This window comes from Oncorhynchus tshawytscha, linkage group LG29 (genome assembly GCF_018296145.1).
Source record: "Oncorhynchus tshawytscha isolate Ot180627B linkage group LG29, Otsh_v2.0, whole genome shotgun sequence".
NCBI lineage: Eukaryota > Metazoa > Chordata > Actinopteri > Salmoniformes > Salmonidae > Oncorhynchus > Oncorhynchus tshawytscha.
The window spans coordinates 25,383,269-25,397,262 of record NC_056457.1 but is presented as its reverse complement, the minus strand read 5'-3'; the positions used below and the strand labels follow the sequence as shown (position 1 = coordinate 25,397,262).

General features: G+C 43.2%; 1 protein-coding gene across 2 annotated transcripts; it reads left to right on the top strand.

The window, feature by feature from the left end:
* The first annotated feature begins 5,505 nt into the window (after window positions 1-5,505).
* On the top strand, window positions 5,506-7,344 carry LOC112227526 (mucin-5AC). Of its 2 annotated transcripts, none has more exons than XM_042308691.1 (4): window positions 5,506-5,796; window positions 6,290-6,401; window positions 6,559-6,633; window positions 6,723-7,344. In XM_042308691.1, the coding sequence occupies exons 1-4, from the start codon at window positions 5,721-5,723 to the stop codon at window positions 6,997-6,999; spliced, it is 540 nt and encodes a 179-aa protein (XP_042164625.1). In that variant the 5' UTR covers window positions 5,506-5,720; the 3' UTR covers window positions 7,000-7,344. The 2 variants fall into 2 exon arrangements, with proteins under 2 accessions (XP_042164625.1, XP_024248100.1); XM_024392332.2 differs by having other exon boundaries at window positions 5,510-5,796; window positions 6,287-6,401.
* Window positions 7,345-13,994: the final 6,650 nt, after the last annotated feature.

Sequence of the window (13,994 nt, the reverse complement as noted above, 5' to 3'; positions counted from 1 at the left end):
GATACTGTAATCCTTGTTCTTCCTCCTCCTTGTCCCCCTATTTCTACAGTACTGTACCCTGCATCTCACAAACCTGTCCTTTGTCTCTGTGATGCTGTAATCCTTGTTCTTCCTCCTCCTTGTCCCCCTATTTCTACAGTACTGGACCCTGCATCTCACAAACCTGTCCTTTGTCTCTGTGATACTGTAATCCTTGTTCTTCCTCCTCCTTGTCCCCCTATTTCTACAGTACTGTACCCTGCATCTCACAAACCTGTCCTTTGTCTCTGTGATACTGTAATCCTTGTTCTTCCTCCTCCTTGTCCCCCTATTTCTACAGTACTGTACCCTGCATCTCACAAACCTGTCCTTTGTCTCTGTGATACTGTAATCCTTGTTCTTCCTCCTCCTTGTCCCCCTATTTCTACAGTACTGTACCCTGCATCTCACAAACCTGTCCTTTGTCTCTGTGATACTGTAATCCTTGTTCTTCCTCCTCCTTGTCCCCCTATTTCTACAGTACTGGACCCTGCATCTCACAAACCTGTCCTTTGTCTCTGTGATACTGTAATCCTTGTTCTTCCTCCTCCTTGTCCCCCTATTTTTACAGTACTGTACCCTGCATCTCACAAACCTGTCCTTTGTCTCTGTGATACTGTAATCCTTGTTCTTCCTCCTCCTTGTCCCCCTATTTCTACAGTACTGTACCCTGCATCTCACAAACCTGTCCTTTGTCTCTGTGATACTGTAATCCTTGTTCTTCCTCCTCCTTGTCCCCCTATTTCTACAGTACTGTACCCTGCATCTCACAAACCTGTCCTTTGTCTCTGTGATGCTGTAATCCTTGTTCTTCCTCCTCCTTGTCCCCCTATTTCTACAGTACTGGACCCTGCATCTCACAAACTTGTCCTTTGTCTCTGTGATACTGTAATCCTTGTTCTTCCTCCTCCTTGTCCCCCTATTTTTACAGTTCTGTACCCTGCATCTCACAAACCTGTCCTTTGTCTCTGTGATACTGTAATCCTTGTTCTTCCTCCTCCTTGTACCCCTATTTTTACAGTACTGGACCCTGCATCTCACAAACTTGTCCTTTGTCTCTGTGATACTGTAATCCTTGTTCTTCCTCCTCCTTGTCCCCCTATTTCTACAGTACTGTACCCTGCATCTCACAAACCTGTCCTTTGTCTCTGTGATGCTGTAATCCTTGTTCTTCCTCCTCCTTGTCCCCCTATTTCTACAGTACTGGACCCTGCATCTCACAAACCTGTCCTTTGTCTCTGTGATACTGTAATCCTTGTTCTTCCTCCTCCTTGTCCCCCTATTTTTACAGTACTGGACCCTGCATCTCACAAACCTGTCCTTTGTCTCTGTGATGCTGTAATCCTTGTTCTTCCTCCTCCTTGTCCCCCTATTTCTACAGTACTGGACCCTGCATCTCACAAACCTGTCCTTTGTCTCTGTGATACTGTAATCCTTGTTCTTCCTCCTCCTTGTCCCCCTATTTCTACAGTACTGGACCCTGCATCTCACAAACCTGTCCTTTGTCTCTGTGATACTGTAATCCTTGTTCTTCCTCCTCCTTGTCCCCCTATTTCTACAGTACTGGACCCTGCATCTCACAAACCTGTCCTTTGTCTCTGTGATACTGTAATCCTTGTTCTTCCTCCTCCTTGTCCCCCTATTTCTACAGTACTGTACCCTGCATCTCACAAACCTGTCCTTTGTCTCTGTGATACTGTAATCCTTGTTCTTCCTCCTCCTTGTCCCCCTATTTCTACAGTACTGTACCCTGCATCTCACAAACCTGTCCTTTGTCTCTGTGATGCTGTAATCCTTGTTCTTCCTCCTCCTTGTCCCCCTATTTCTACAGTACTGTACCCTGCATCTCACAAACCTGTCCTTTGTCTCTGTGATACTGTAATCCTTGTTCTTCCTCCTCCTTGTCCCCCTATTTCTACAGTACTGGACCCTGCATCTCACAAACCTGTCCTTTGTCTCTGTGATACTGTAATCCTTGTTCTTCCTCCTCCTTGTCCCCCTATTTCTACAGTACTGGACCCTGCATCTCACAAACCTGTCCTTTGTCTCTGTGATACTGTAATCCTTGTTCTTCCTCCTCCTTGTCCCCTATTTCTACAGTACTGGACCCTGCATCTCACAAACCTGTCCTTTGTCTCTGTGATACTGTAATCCTTGTTCTTCCTCCTCCTTGTACCCCTATTTTTACAGTACTGTACCCTGCATCTCACAAACCTGTCCTTTGTCTCTGTGATACTGTAATCCTTGTTCTTCCTCCTCCTTGTCCCCCTATTTCTACAGTACTGTACCCTGCATCTCACAAACCTGTCCTTTGTCTCTGTGATACTGTAATCCTTGTTCTTCCTCCTCCTTGTCCCCCTATTTCTACAGTACTGTACCCTGCATCTCACAAACCTGTCCTTTGTCTCTGTGATACTGTAATCCTTGTTCTTTGTTGATATGAACCTGCAACCAGTCAAAATCTATTGAGCAGTTAGTACTGTTAATAAATGGAAAGCACAATGATCAGGGCCATACAATTTGTCCATTGTACAGTATACAGCCTACAATGCACTGTACTACAGTATCCATTCTCAGACCTTCTCCTTCCCACCTTCAACAACCTGTTTGCTCTCTGAACTGGCTTATCTTGGTTGTGTCACATCATTTGAAACAGGTTAAATCAATGTTGAGTGGTTGTGTTCAATCAATGACATGTCTTCTCTATTTGTATTTGATTGTTGCCACTTGTGTTTACCAGTATGGATGACATGTGCATTAGAGTGCAGAATGTGTTTTGAGAATGAGAATGTGTTTAGAGTTTTGCTGAAAAGTCTAAGTGAGATCTGCAAATTGTGTTTTACCATGTGAAATGGTTTAAGGTATTGACAACAGACAGCATAATTAGCTCAATGAGTCCAGGCAACTGAGAACTTTGTTCAGCCAATGGGTTTTAGTGTTTTAGCAATTGAGAAAAACTGTAAATTCAGTAGACTTTATAGACATGGCAAGTTAAATGACTTACATTGTGACAATATACACATAACAAAAAATGGTAATAGCAATAATAATAATAGCAATAATAATAGTTGTAGTGGAAATGTGATTACCAGCAACTACAACAACAATATTAATGAGAATAATAATACATTAAAGCAATAGTAGTAGACCAGTGTCAACCTGACTGAGAAGACACATGACCTGGTAGTAGACCAGTCTCAACCTGACTGAGACACATGACCTGGTAGTAGACCAGTCTCAACCTGACTGAGAAGACACATGACATGGTAGTAGACCAGTGTCAACGTGACTGAGAAGACACATGACCTGGTAGTAGACCAGTGTCAACCTGACTGAGAAGACACATGACCTGGTAGTAGACCAGTGTCAACGTGACTGAGAAGACACATGACCTGGTATGAAAGCCAAAACAAATCAAAATGGGGAACATTATTGATATTACATTGCACTTTTCACTTTTCATAAATATTAGATTTTGTTCTTCATCTTTTATAGCTCCAAATTCTTTGTACTGAATGATAATTTTGGGAAAGAAAGATTCTCTTAGGTCTGAGTATTTATATTTCTGTACTTCTTCAGTTTCACCAGTAGGGGGAAGATTAAGCACATCAACACCCAGGCCAAATGGCTCACTGCTGAGTTAGTGTCACTGGAACCGGTCAACCCCTACTCACCATACCCTAAACCCTCTCTCTCTCTCCCTCTCTCTCTCTCTCTCTATCTCTCTCTCTCTCTCTCTCTCTCTCTGTCTCTCTCTCTCTCTCTCTGTCTCTCTCTCTCTCTCTCTCTGTCTCTCTCTCTCTCTCTGTCTCTATCTGTCTCTCTCTCTTTCTCTCTGTCTCTCTCTCTCTCTCTCTCTCTCTCTCTCTCTCTCTGTCTCTCCACACAGAGAGGAATAAAGTGTTTCCAACTGATCAAAATATCATCAAACCATGACTCTAGACCATCATCATCATCATCATCATCAACAACATCATCATCATCACCACCAGTAGAAGGGGTTTCAGGTTCAGCAGACTCTCTTTTTCAGGAACTACAGAAGATAATAAGTTACTAAGATAATAAGTTAGTGGAGATGAAGATGTTCCTCCCACCAGAACTGTTTTCTTTAACTGTCTGCTATGACTGAGTATTTCAAACTCTCTTTACTTCATTATTTATTTAAACTTCATTCCTGCATTAATGTTTTCTACTCATTGATATTATCTATTAATTTAGGTGTATTTAAGGAATTTGTATTTATTTATTTCCTATTTCTTATGCTGTGATAATACATTAAAAACATTATTTGTATAAAACCTTTCATTCTCTCAAAGCTCAAATTACTTTACAATTACACACAATCAGAGAACACAAGACCTGTTTGAGTATCTCCATGGTGATGAGATGTAAAGGCTGAATACAGTCAAAGGTTATGACACTCCATCGTGTCACTGGGCTGTGGTGATGTCACTGCACATCCTTTCTACCAGGGATGCCCATTCCCCTGGCCCCTACTGGCCCTTAGCCACTACCGCTAGTGACCCCCTCAACTCACAGAGAATGCTGTTCTAGTTGAACCAGTGTTTTGGTCCAGAGACCTCCATTAGGTTATAAAAGGAGCAAATAAAGGACTATTGACCGAAACTGTTATAATTATATTGCATAATCTGAACTTTTATTCATGAGTCAGTCAGTCAGACAGGCAAACACATGATCTATTCTTCCTGTGGCCCTTCTCCTCTCAGTGTGAGGTGCTAAGAAAAGCATGATAATGGGACATTTTCTGTTTGTGTTAGATGTGGTTCCTTCCTCTTTCCCAGGGAGCTAGAGAGTGTTGAGTCATCAGGAAGGAAGCCAGGTTTATTCTGATCTTGACCACAAATGGTTGTGGAATGGTCACTATTAGATTTCCAATAATAGCACATGACATGACAAAAAAATCACAAGATGTGAAGTGATGTATTTTTTTTGTCTCTCCTGTGGCCCGCGGCCTAAGACGGCCAATGATTGGTTCATTAGTGTAATCATGTGCATAAGTGGAGGCTGCAAACGCCGTAGCTCTCAACGATCAGGGTCGGCCACCCCCTGTGTTAGACTGATCTGACACCGGAAAACACAATGCTGCACAAAGATCAAGGTTGTGACTCTCCATGTGTCATTGAGATGGGTTTGCCATGATGTCACCACCCAAAACCCCTCCCTAAAGTCAACCCACAAAATAAAAAGTAGGAGCCCTCAATATATTGGAAACAAAAAACAAAATCACCAAATGTTCGACCTTTCATTATTTTCCGACAAGCTGATGTGTTTCATTAGTAAAGTCTTAATCAGAGGACTTGTAGCTCAGACATTAGAATAAACCCTCTGTCGGCTTTCTGATCTTCTGTAAGGCATTCTGGGAAAGACCCATGTTCATTTGTCTGGTCTGAATGCTGATGAAAGTGTTTCCTGTTGGTAAACGACCTGCGGTGACGCAGCAGAAACCCCCGTAGTCTTTCATTCCCTCTGTCGTTCACAAAAGAAATAGATGAGAGCGGAATAATGACTGGACCAGAGGTAACACTTCTGCTTTTCAGGCCTTAAGTACCCTCAACCCTGGTGAAGATGGACACAACAGACTTGACCCTGAGCTGAGCAGCCTGCAGAGAAGAGAGAGAGTTGATTTATCTATTTATTGAACTTTTATTGAACCATTTGAGTCTCTGGCATTTAGGGTAAAGATGGTGACCTGTGGAACTCTGGTGAAGATCTGGACATTAGCCGTCGTCATAGCAGCACTGGGCTGTACTGGGACAGGTAAGGGGAAGGGAGTGAGTGTTAGAGCTGGGCTGGACTGGGACAGGTAGGGGAAGGGAGTGAGTGTTAGAGCTGGGCTGGACTGGGACAGGTAAGGGGAAGGGAGTGAGTGTTAGAGCTGGGCTGGACTGGGACAGGTAGGGGAAGGGAGTGAGTGTTAGAGCTGGGCTGGACTGGGACAGGTAAGGGGAAGGGAGTGAGTGTTAGAGCTGGGCTGGACTGGGACAGGTAAGGGGAAGGGAGTGTGTGTTATAGCTGGGCTGGACTGGGACAGGTAAGGGGAAGGGAGTGTGTGTTAGAGCTGGTCTGGACTGGGACAGGTAAGGGGAAGGGAGTGTGTGTTATAGCTGGGCTGGACTGGGACAGGTAAGGGGAAGGGAGTGAGTGTTAGGGGATTAGAGCTGGGATGTAACAGGGTACATGGTTTTTGAAGTGATTGCCAGGTCAAGAGGATTTGTTTGAACATATGTAAACTCTTCTCCCTCCTCAGTAGATGGAGAAAAGCTGGTGTCGTGCTGTAAGACAGTGTCTAGGACAGAGGTGAACGATCCCATCACAGGCTACTGGATTCAGAACTATAACGCTCCTTGTGTACGGGCCGTCATGTAAGGAACTTTTAGTCTATTTCATTTAGGTTTATCCAGTCTCATATGTTGTCACAAAGTGCTTTACAGTATGTAGTGGCCATGTTGTGTCAAAGCCCCCAGACATGTTGTGTCCAACCAATTCAGTTTCAGCGTTAACACCGTGTTTCTCCTGCAGCTTTGAGACAGAGAAGGGTCTGTTCTGTAGTTACCATAAACAACCCTGGGTACGCCGCAAGATTCAGCAGTTTGAGTAAGTTAAAAATCACACATACACACACATACACACACAGGAAAGAGCCACTGAGAAAATGAAACTGATTGTAATTTGTTCCTTTCTAGAATGGCCCGTCTGAGCTCAACATTTCTCTCGCTCTCCACCTCCACCCCTACCACTACCTCCTTACCCTCCTCTCCACCCTCCATCAACTCCTCTCCTCCCTCTCTCACTTCCACCACTACCTCCTTACCCTCCTCTCCTTCCTATCTCCTCTCCTCTCTTTTACCTGCCTCCTCCTCTCCTCCCTCTATCTCTTCCTCTCGTCCCTCTTTCTCCTCCCCCCGTCATCGGGAATCGACCAAGAATGCCTCAACTCAGCAGTCAACATCCAACCAATAGAGTCATTGCCAATGGCTGAAGCTCCTCTGATGTTCAAACCTTCCAATATGCATATTACATTCATATTGAATATCTTATTCATATGGATGTTTTTTATAGTCTGATTATCTAGTTATACTTGAACTCAGTTGCCATAATCATGTTCAATGGGTTGTTAGAGTTTTTATGAATTACATTTAAGACCAGTATTGTATGTGCCCATTTTTTTATTTATTCAAGTACTTAAGCTTGTAGAACATTTTTGATGTTTAGATGAATAGGTTCATATTTGGCTGTTTGTAATTCATCATGTCAATGAGTTATCAATGTTATTTAATAAATTTATTTATTTATTAAGTACTTATACATTTACTTTGTTTATTTTCTATCAATCAATGTTATTTTGAATTTGCAAAATGCAGACATCGCTCCACCAAATCCTGGTTTCTAAAATTGAAGTTTACATGACAGAACAAGCAATAGTGTAGAGAATCATTGTACCATCCAAACCGCTGTGGAATATATTTTACATAACCAAGAATATTGTAGTTTCAGCTGTTTGAATCTGATGTACAAAACCAAAAGTAAAAGACTCAAAAACGAAACTTAAGAACTGGAAGCTAAGAAATAGCACTCATAGAACAGATTTACTGCTTCTTAGACTTGCTTTCAATGAGAACGATAGATCTATAACTAATTTTCTATGTGAATTTTGTAGGATCACCCTAAAGTTACATATTGTAGCATTAAGAGTTGTTTGTAAGAACAATTTCATTTTATTCTTATTTATTCAACTTAGGTGTAAACATCAGGAAATCTATGAAACTTTGCTGGAACTGAAACAGAAAATAAAATAATGTTATTTGGTGTCGTCAGTCTGACATCACGGGACACAGAAAAAACCACCATGCATTTGCAGCATCAGTTGTTCACACTTTTTAGTGTGTGTGTGTGTGTGTGTACCTTTTATTAATCCATCCTTCTCAGAAAGACTGCTGCAGGGGGTTGGAGTGTTGGTGGTTTGTCAAGTGAGGTAGTAGGGGGTGAAATAAAGTCAGAAATAAAGACAGAAAGGGAGAGAGAGAGGGGCGGAGGTGTGAATTTACCATTACCAATACTGACCACATCGTACAATGACACACACATGAACAAAGCAAGGTGGGACTTGCCACTCATGCTGTTAATGTAACCCACAGTGAGATACAAAACCTGACACTTCCTCTGCCTTCCAGACAGACTCATCGCCACGGTTACCAGACCACTCAGTAGACCTCCGACCCGTCTCCGTAGTTTAGTGCCTAGCAGAGTAGCTATCTGTCTCTGTTGGTCTGTCGAACAGTCGGTATATCAATCTGTCCATCCGTCCATTCGACCGTCAGCCAGTTAGTAAGCCAGTCAATTAGTCAGCCAGCCAGTCAGCCAGTCAGTCAGTCAGCCAGTAAGCCAGTCAATTAGTCAGCCTGCCAGTCAGCCAGTCAGCCAGTCAGCCAGTCAGTCAGCCAGTCAGCCAGTCAGCCAGTCAGTCAGTCAGTCAGTCAGTCAGTCAGCCAGTCAGTAAGCCAGTCAATTAGTCAGCCAGTCAGTCAGTCAGCCAGTCAGTCAGTCAGTCAGCCAGTAAGCCAGTCAATTAGTCAGCCAGTCAGCCAGTCAGCCAGCCAGTCAGTCAGCCAGTCAGTCAGTCAGTCAGTCAGTCAGTCAGTCAGTCAGTCAGTCAGTCAGCCAGTAAGCCAGTCAATTAGTCAGCCAGTCAGCCAGCCAGCCAGTCAGTCAGTCAGTCAGCCAGTCAGCCAGCATGTCCGTGTTCCAGTCCTGATCACTGATCACCATGTGTGTGTACCTCACCTCTGTGTCTGCAAACTGTGAGGACTGATTCACTGATTGATTGATTGGTTGATTGATGATGTGGTGAATGATTGAATACCACATTATATTGTATACATTCTATAACTATATATGAATATATAATATCTATATGAGGCTATACACTCACATTAAAATGCAGAAAATGTTACAATTTGGTTAAAGTTTCCATTGGGTTACTGTAATTGACAGGCTTTCGACAGACCTCCTACAACTCAGACCTCTTGGATCCAGAGTGGTCCACGAACCACAGTTCTCTATGCATTTAAAATACTTTTGAACTGTTTAGTTTTACATGGGGGGGGTGATAACTAACCGTTTGAATATACTGCATCTTCAGTAGATTTGAATGTATCTTTAAACACACACACAGGCACAGCGTGTTTGATTTCCTGGTTGCTATTTTTGACACCTTTGACACCTCTGAGATAGGCTAGGTCACATGGTTTCCTGTCAGTGTCTCATAACTAAAAACACACCATGTTTATGGTTAGTTTAGAGATCAGCCCATTCTCATCTTTTTTCCACAAATTGGTCTTTTGACCAATTACATCAGATCTCTTTCACATGAGCTCTTTTTCAGAGCTGATCGGATTTGTCAAAACACCAATTTGTAAAAACAAAATATCAGAATTGGGCTACCGGTCTAAATCTCTTATTTCTGTTATTCTCTGTCACTTCCTCTCTCTGCCACTTCCTCTCTCTGCCACTTCCTTTCTCTGTCACTTACTTTCTTCCCCTTTCTCAGATCGTCAGCCAACTAAGGTAACCACAAGTTCCTCCACCAGTGTGTCTAACACTCACATCAAATTTCTACTGCAAGGATACCACATCCAAAACATGCGCCGCTCGTGGATGCCATCGTGTAAGGCTCGAACACACACACACACACACACACACGCACACACACACACACACACACACACACACACACACACACACACACACACACACACACACACACACACACACACACACACACACACACACACACACACACACACACACACACACACACACTGTCTTATCTTTCTGTCTCTCTCTAGATTTGAATGTGATGAAAAAGCAAAGAAGACATGTTTGACCATGACTGGAACCCTCTCCACTGTAAACACGCCTCCTCACCATCTCCTGCATCCTTCTCCCCTCCTCACCATCTCCTGCATCCTCCTCCCCTCCTCACCATCTCCTGCATCCTTCTCCCCTCCTCACCATCTCCTGCATCCTCCTCCCCTCCTCACCATCTCCTGCATCCTCCTCCCCTCCTCACCATCTCCTGCATCCTCCTCCCCTCCTCACCATCTCCTGCATCCTCCTCCCCTCCTCACAATCTCCTGCATCCTTCTCCCCTCCTCACCATCTCCTGCATCCTCCTCCCAAGATCCTCTATCAGCAGTATGTTACAGTCTGTTGTTGTGCTAATGTTGTTCATACATGTGGTGACACTGATCTAAGACAGAAATGAAATTTCCATGGGAGAACATTTTGGGGTAGCATAGCATATGAACACGTCATCAGCAGTGGCAGATTTCTATGAAATATGACCTACAATTAATTCAAATATGAGTGATTTTTTAATTGAAGTATGTTAAAAGGAAGCTTTTATGGTGTGGTTGTACCCCAACAACAGAATGTTGTGGGCGTATTCTGGTCATTAAAAATATTCATGCGAGTAGACCGCTGATTGGCCAGCTCATCACTGCAACATTCTTCCACTTATCCTTCCACTTATACTGTGTTTTCAAAATACCCCTCAAGAGAGGCATAATAAGTCATGTCAAACTGTGTAGAATTGCACAACAATTTCGCCCTTGATCGAAGCACACAGTAGTGTTCTGAAGTGATATATAGCAGAGCTGAGAGTCTAACCTCTTAGCACCACCTAGTGGCCAACTGGGACTACACAGTGTGTCTGAGGTGGAGTAGGACCACATATGTCAATGAGCGGATTGACATATACAATGAGCGGCCTGCTGTGTGTCACCTTCATACGCATACACACAAATTTGAAAGTAAAAGAATGAACTTAAGAGATATATAAATATTAGGATGAGCAATGCAGTAGAATAGAATATAGTATGTCAACACTATTATAGTGACTAGTGTTCCATTATTAAAGTGACTAGTGTTCCAATATTAAAGTGACTAGTGTTCCATTATTAAAGTGACTAGTGATCCATTATTAAAATGACTAGTGTAGGGTGGCGCAGTGGTTAAGGGTGCTGTACTGCAGTGCCAGCTGTGCCATCAGAGACTCTGGGTTCGCGCCCAGGCTCTGTTGTAACTGGCCGCGACCGGGAGGTCTGTGGGGCGACGCACAATTGGCCTAGCGTCATCTGGGTTAGGGAGGGCTTGGCCGGTAGGGATGTCCTTGTCTCATCGCGCACCAGCGACTCCTGTGGTGGGCTGGGCGCGGTGTGCGCTAACCAAGGTGCACAGTGTTTCCTTGGACACATTGGTGCTGCTGGCTTCTGGGTTGGATGTGCTGTGTTAAGAAGCAGTGCGGCGTGGTTGGGTTGTGTATCGGAGGACGCATGACTTTCAACCTTTGTCTCTCCCGAGCCCGTACGGGAGTTGTAGCGATGAGACAAGATAGTAGCTACTAAAAACAATTGGATACCACGAAAAAGGGGTAAAAAAATGTTTTTTAAATGACTAGTGTTCCATTATTAACCAGCAGCATATCATACCACTGCTGGCTTGCTTCTGAAGCTAAGCTGCGTTGGTCCTGATCAGTCCCTGGATGAGAGACCAGATGCTGCTGGAAGTGGTGTTGGAGTGCCAGTCGGAGGCACTCTTTCCTCTGGTCTAAAAAAAATGTAATATCCCAATACCCCAGGACACTGCCCTGTGTAGGGGGCTGTCTTTTGGATGGGACGTTAAACAGGTGTCCTGACTCTCTGAGGTCATTAAAGATCCCATGGCACTTATTGTAAGAGTAGGGGTGTTAACCCTGGTGTCCTGGCTAAATTCCCAATCTGGCCCTCAAACCATCATGGTCACCTAATAATCCCCAGTTTACGATTGGCTCATTCTCCCCTGTAGCTAATCCCCAGGTTGTTGCTGTAAATGAGAATGTGTTCTCAGTCAACTTACCTGGTAAAATACAAATTAAAGTGGCAGGAGCCTCTAAGGTGCAGGGTTGAGTAACCTGGTGGTAGTTGGCTAGTCTGATGGCCTTGAGATAGAAGCTGTTTTTCAGTCTCTCGGTCCCAGCCTTGATGCACCTGTACTGACCTCGCCTTCTGGATGATAGCGGGGTGAACAGACAGTGGTTCAGGTGGTTGTTGTCCTTGATGATCTTTTTGGCCTTCCTGTGACATCGGGTGCTGTAGGTGTCCTGGAGGGCAGGTAGTTTGCCCCCGGTGATGCGTTGTGCAGACCTCACTACCCTCTGGAGAGCCTTACGGTTGAGGGCGGAGCAGTTGCCGTACCAGGCGGTGATACGTCTAGTGCGTCTTTGTCCGACAAGGTCAAGATGGGAAGTGTCAGTTGTCCCTTGAGAGGTTTTGTTCTGATAATACTTTAGGTGCCATGCTTATGGTATAGGAGGAGTTTGTGTGTATATTATGACAGCATTTTGAGAGGTTTTGTTCTGATAATACTTTAGGTGCCATGCTTATGGTGTAGGAGGAGTTTGTGCGTATATTATGACAGCATTTTGTGACGTTTTTCTTTGCTTTGGACTTCTTTAGTAGGAGGGAGATTCCTAGATGTGAGAAGTGTGCAAGAGGGCATTTAATTAGGATCTCTTTTAGTTCTCATTTAGACAAATCTTCTAAGAGTCCTTAATATAAAACATTAAAATACAATTTATAATAATACAATCACATTTTCACATATAATACACTGTTACAAACACCAGACATAATACACTGAAATATTGACCAGATAAATACTGTAACAGTCTGAAAAGATAGATAGATTCCTTCCATCTACCGTAGTCCTTCACAACCTTCCAATGTATTATATTTAAATGGTTGTATTGTTTTGAATTTACATATTGAACGTTTTCTGGTTTGCTCAGAAATTATTTTACTTCTTCATTACTCCGAATCAAAATGTAATTTAGCCTATTTCTCTTTTCTGTCTGGATAACACATAGATGGTGGACAATCTATTCCTAGTATTGACTGAATATCTGGTCTCTTACTAACTCAATGCCGTTGTGAATGGAGTTCGGCCGTTTTAAATGGTGTTTATTGTGGAAGAAAATCATTCTGGGTTTTTTCTATTATCTTGTTGATTGAGTACCCAAGAGCATTGTGCATGACTACAACAGAATAACCATACATCCACCTTAAAACAATCCTTGCTGCTTTGTTCTGTGAAATCCGCAGCCTCCTAATTTCCCCTACTGATGCATTTCCTCAGACCACAGAACAGTTGTTCACCTGACTCCCAATTAATGCTTGGGTTGTTTGCTTAAGAATCTTTCCCGGTAAATATTTAGCTATCCTTCTGATCATGCAGGCAATTGTAATATTTTTTTACACAGATGAGTTATTTGAGACGACCACGATAAGCAGTTGTCTAGCTGCACCCCTAGAAGTTTGGTTTCTGCCACTTCCTCAATTTGTACTCCCCCATACTTAATTGTATACCATTGTGTTGGCCTTTTCCTGGTGAACTAGACCAACATGACCTTGGTTTTCTTGGCATTCAAAACAAGTTTGTTCCACCAAACACACTCCCTGATATATCCCAGATCTACTTGTAGACCTTGCTGTACCTGTTGAACCGATTGTCTTGCTGTATAAATTGTTGTTTCATCAGAAATATAGTAGCTTGAGTTTCAGATAAGGTATAAGGAAGGTTGTTGGTATATATTAAGTAAAGAAGGGGCCCAAGGCAGCTGTCCTGCGGTATTCCATCGTTTAAAGTATGAGGGGAAGAAAACAACCCATTGATATAGGTGGGCTGTTTCCTGCCAGTTAGATATGACTGTACCCAATTCAATGCTACCTCCTTAAACACATAATGCATTAATTTTGTCAAAATGATTTAATTATCCACTAATGCTGCAGTAAAATAAAAAAATAGTACACCCACAAACCTGCCATTATCCACAGCATTGAGCCACTGGTCAGTCATGTCAATCAATGCAGTGGTACTGGAATGGTTTTTGTGATAAGCATGCTGAGTGGCTGTGATTA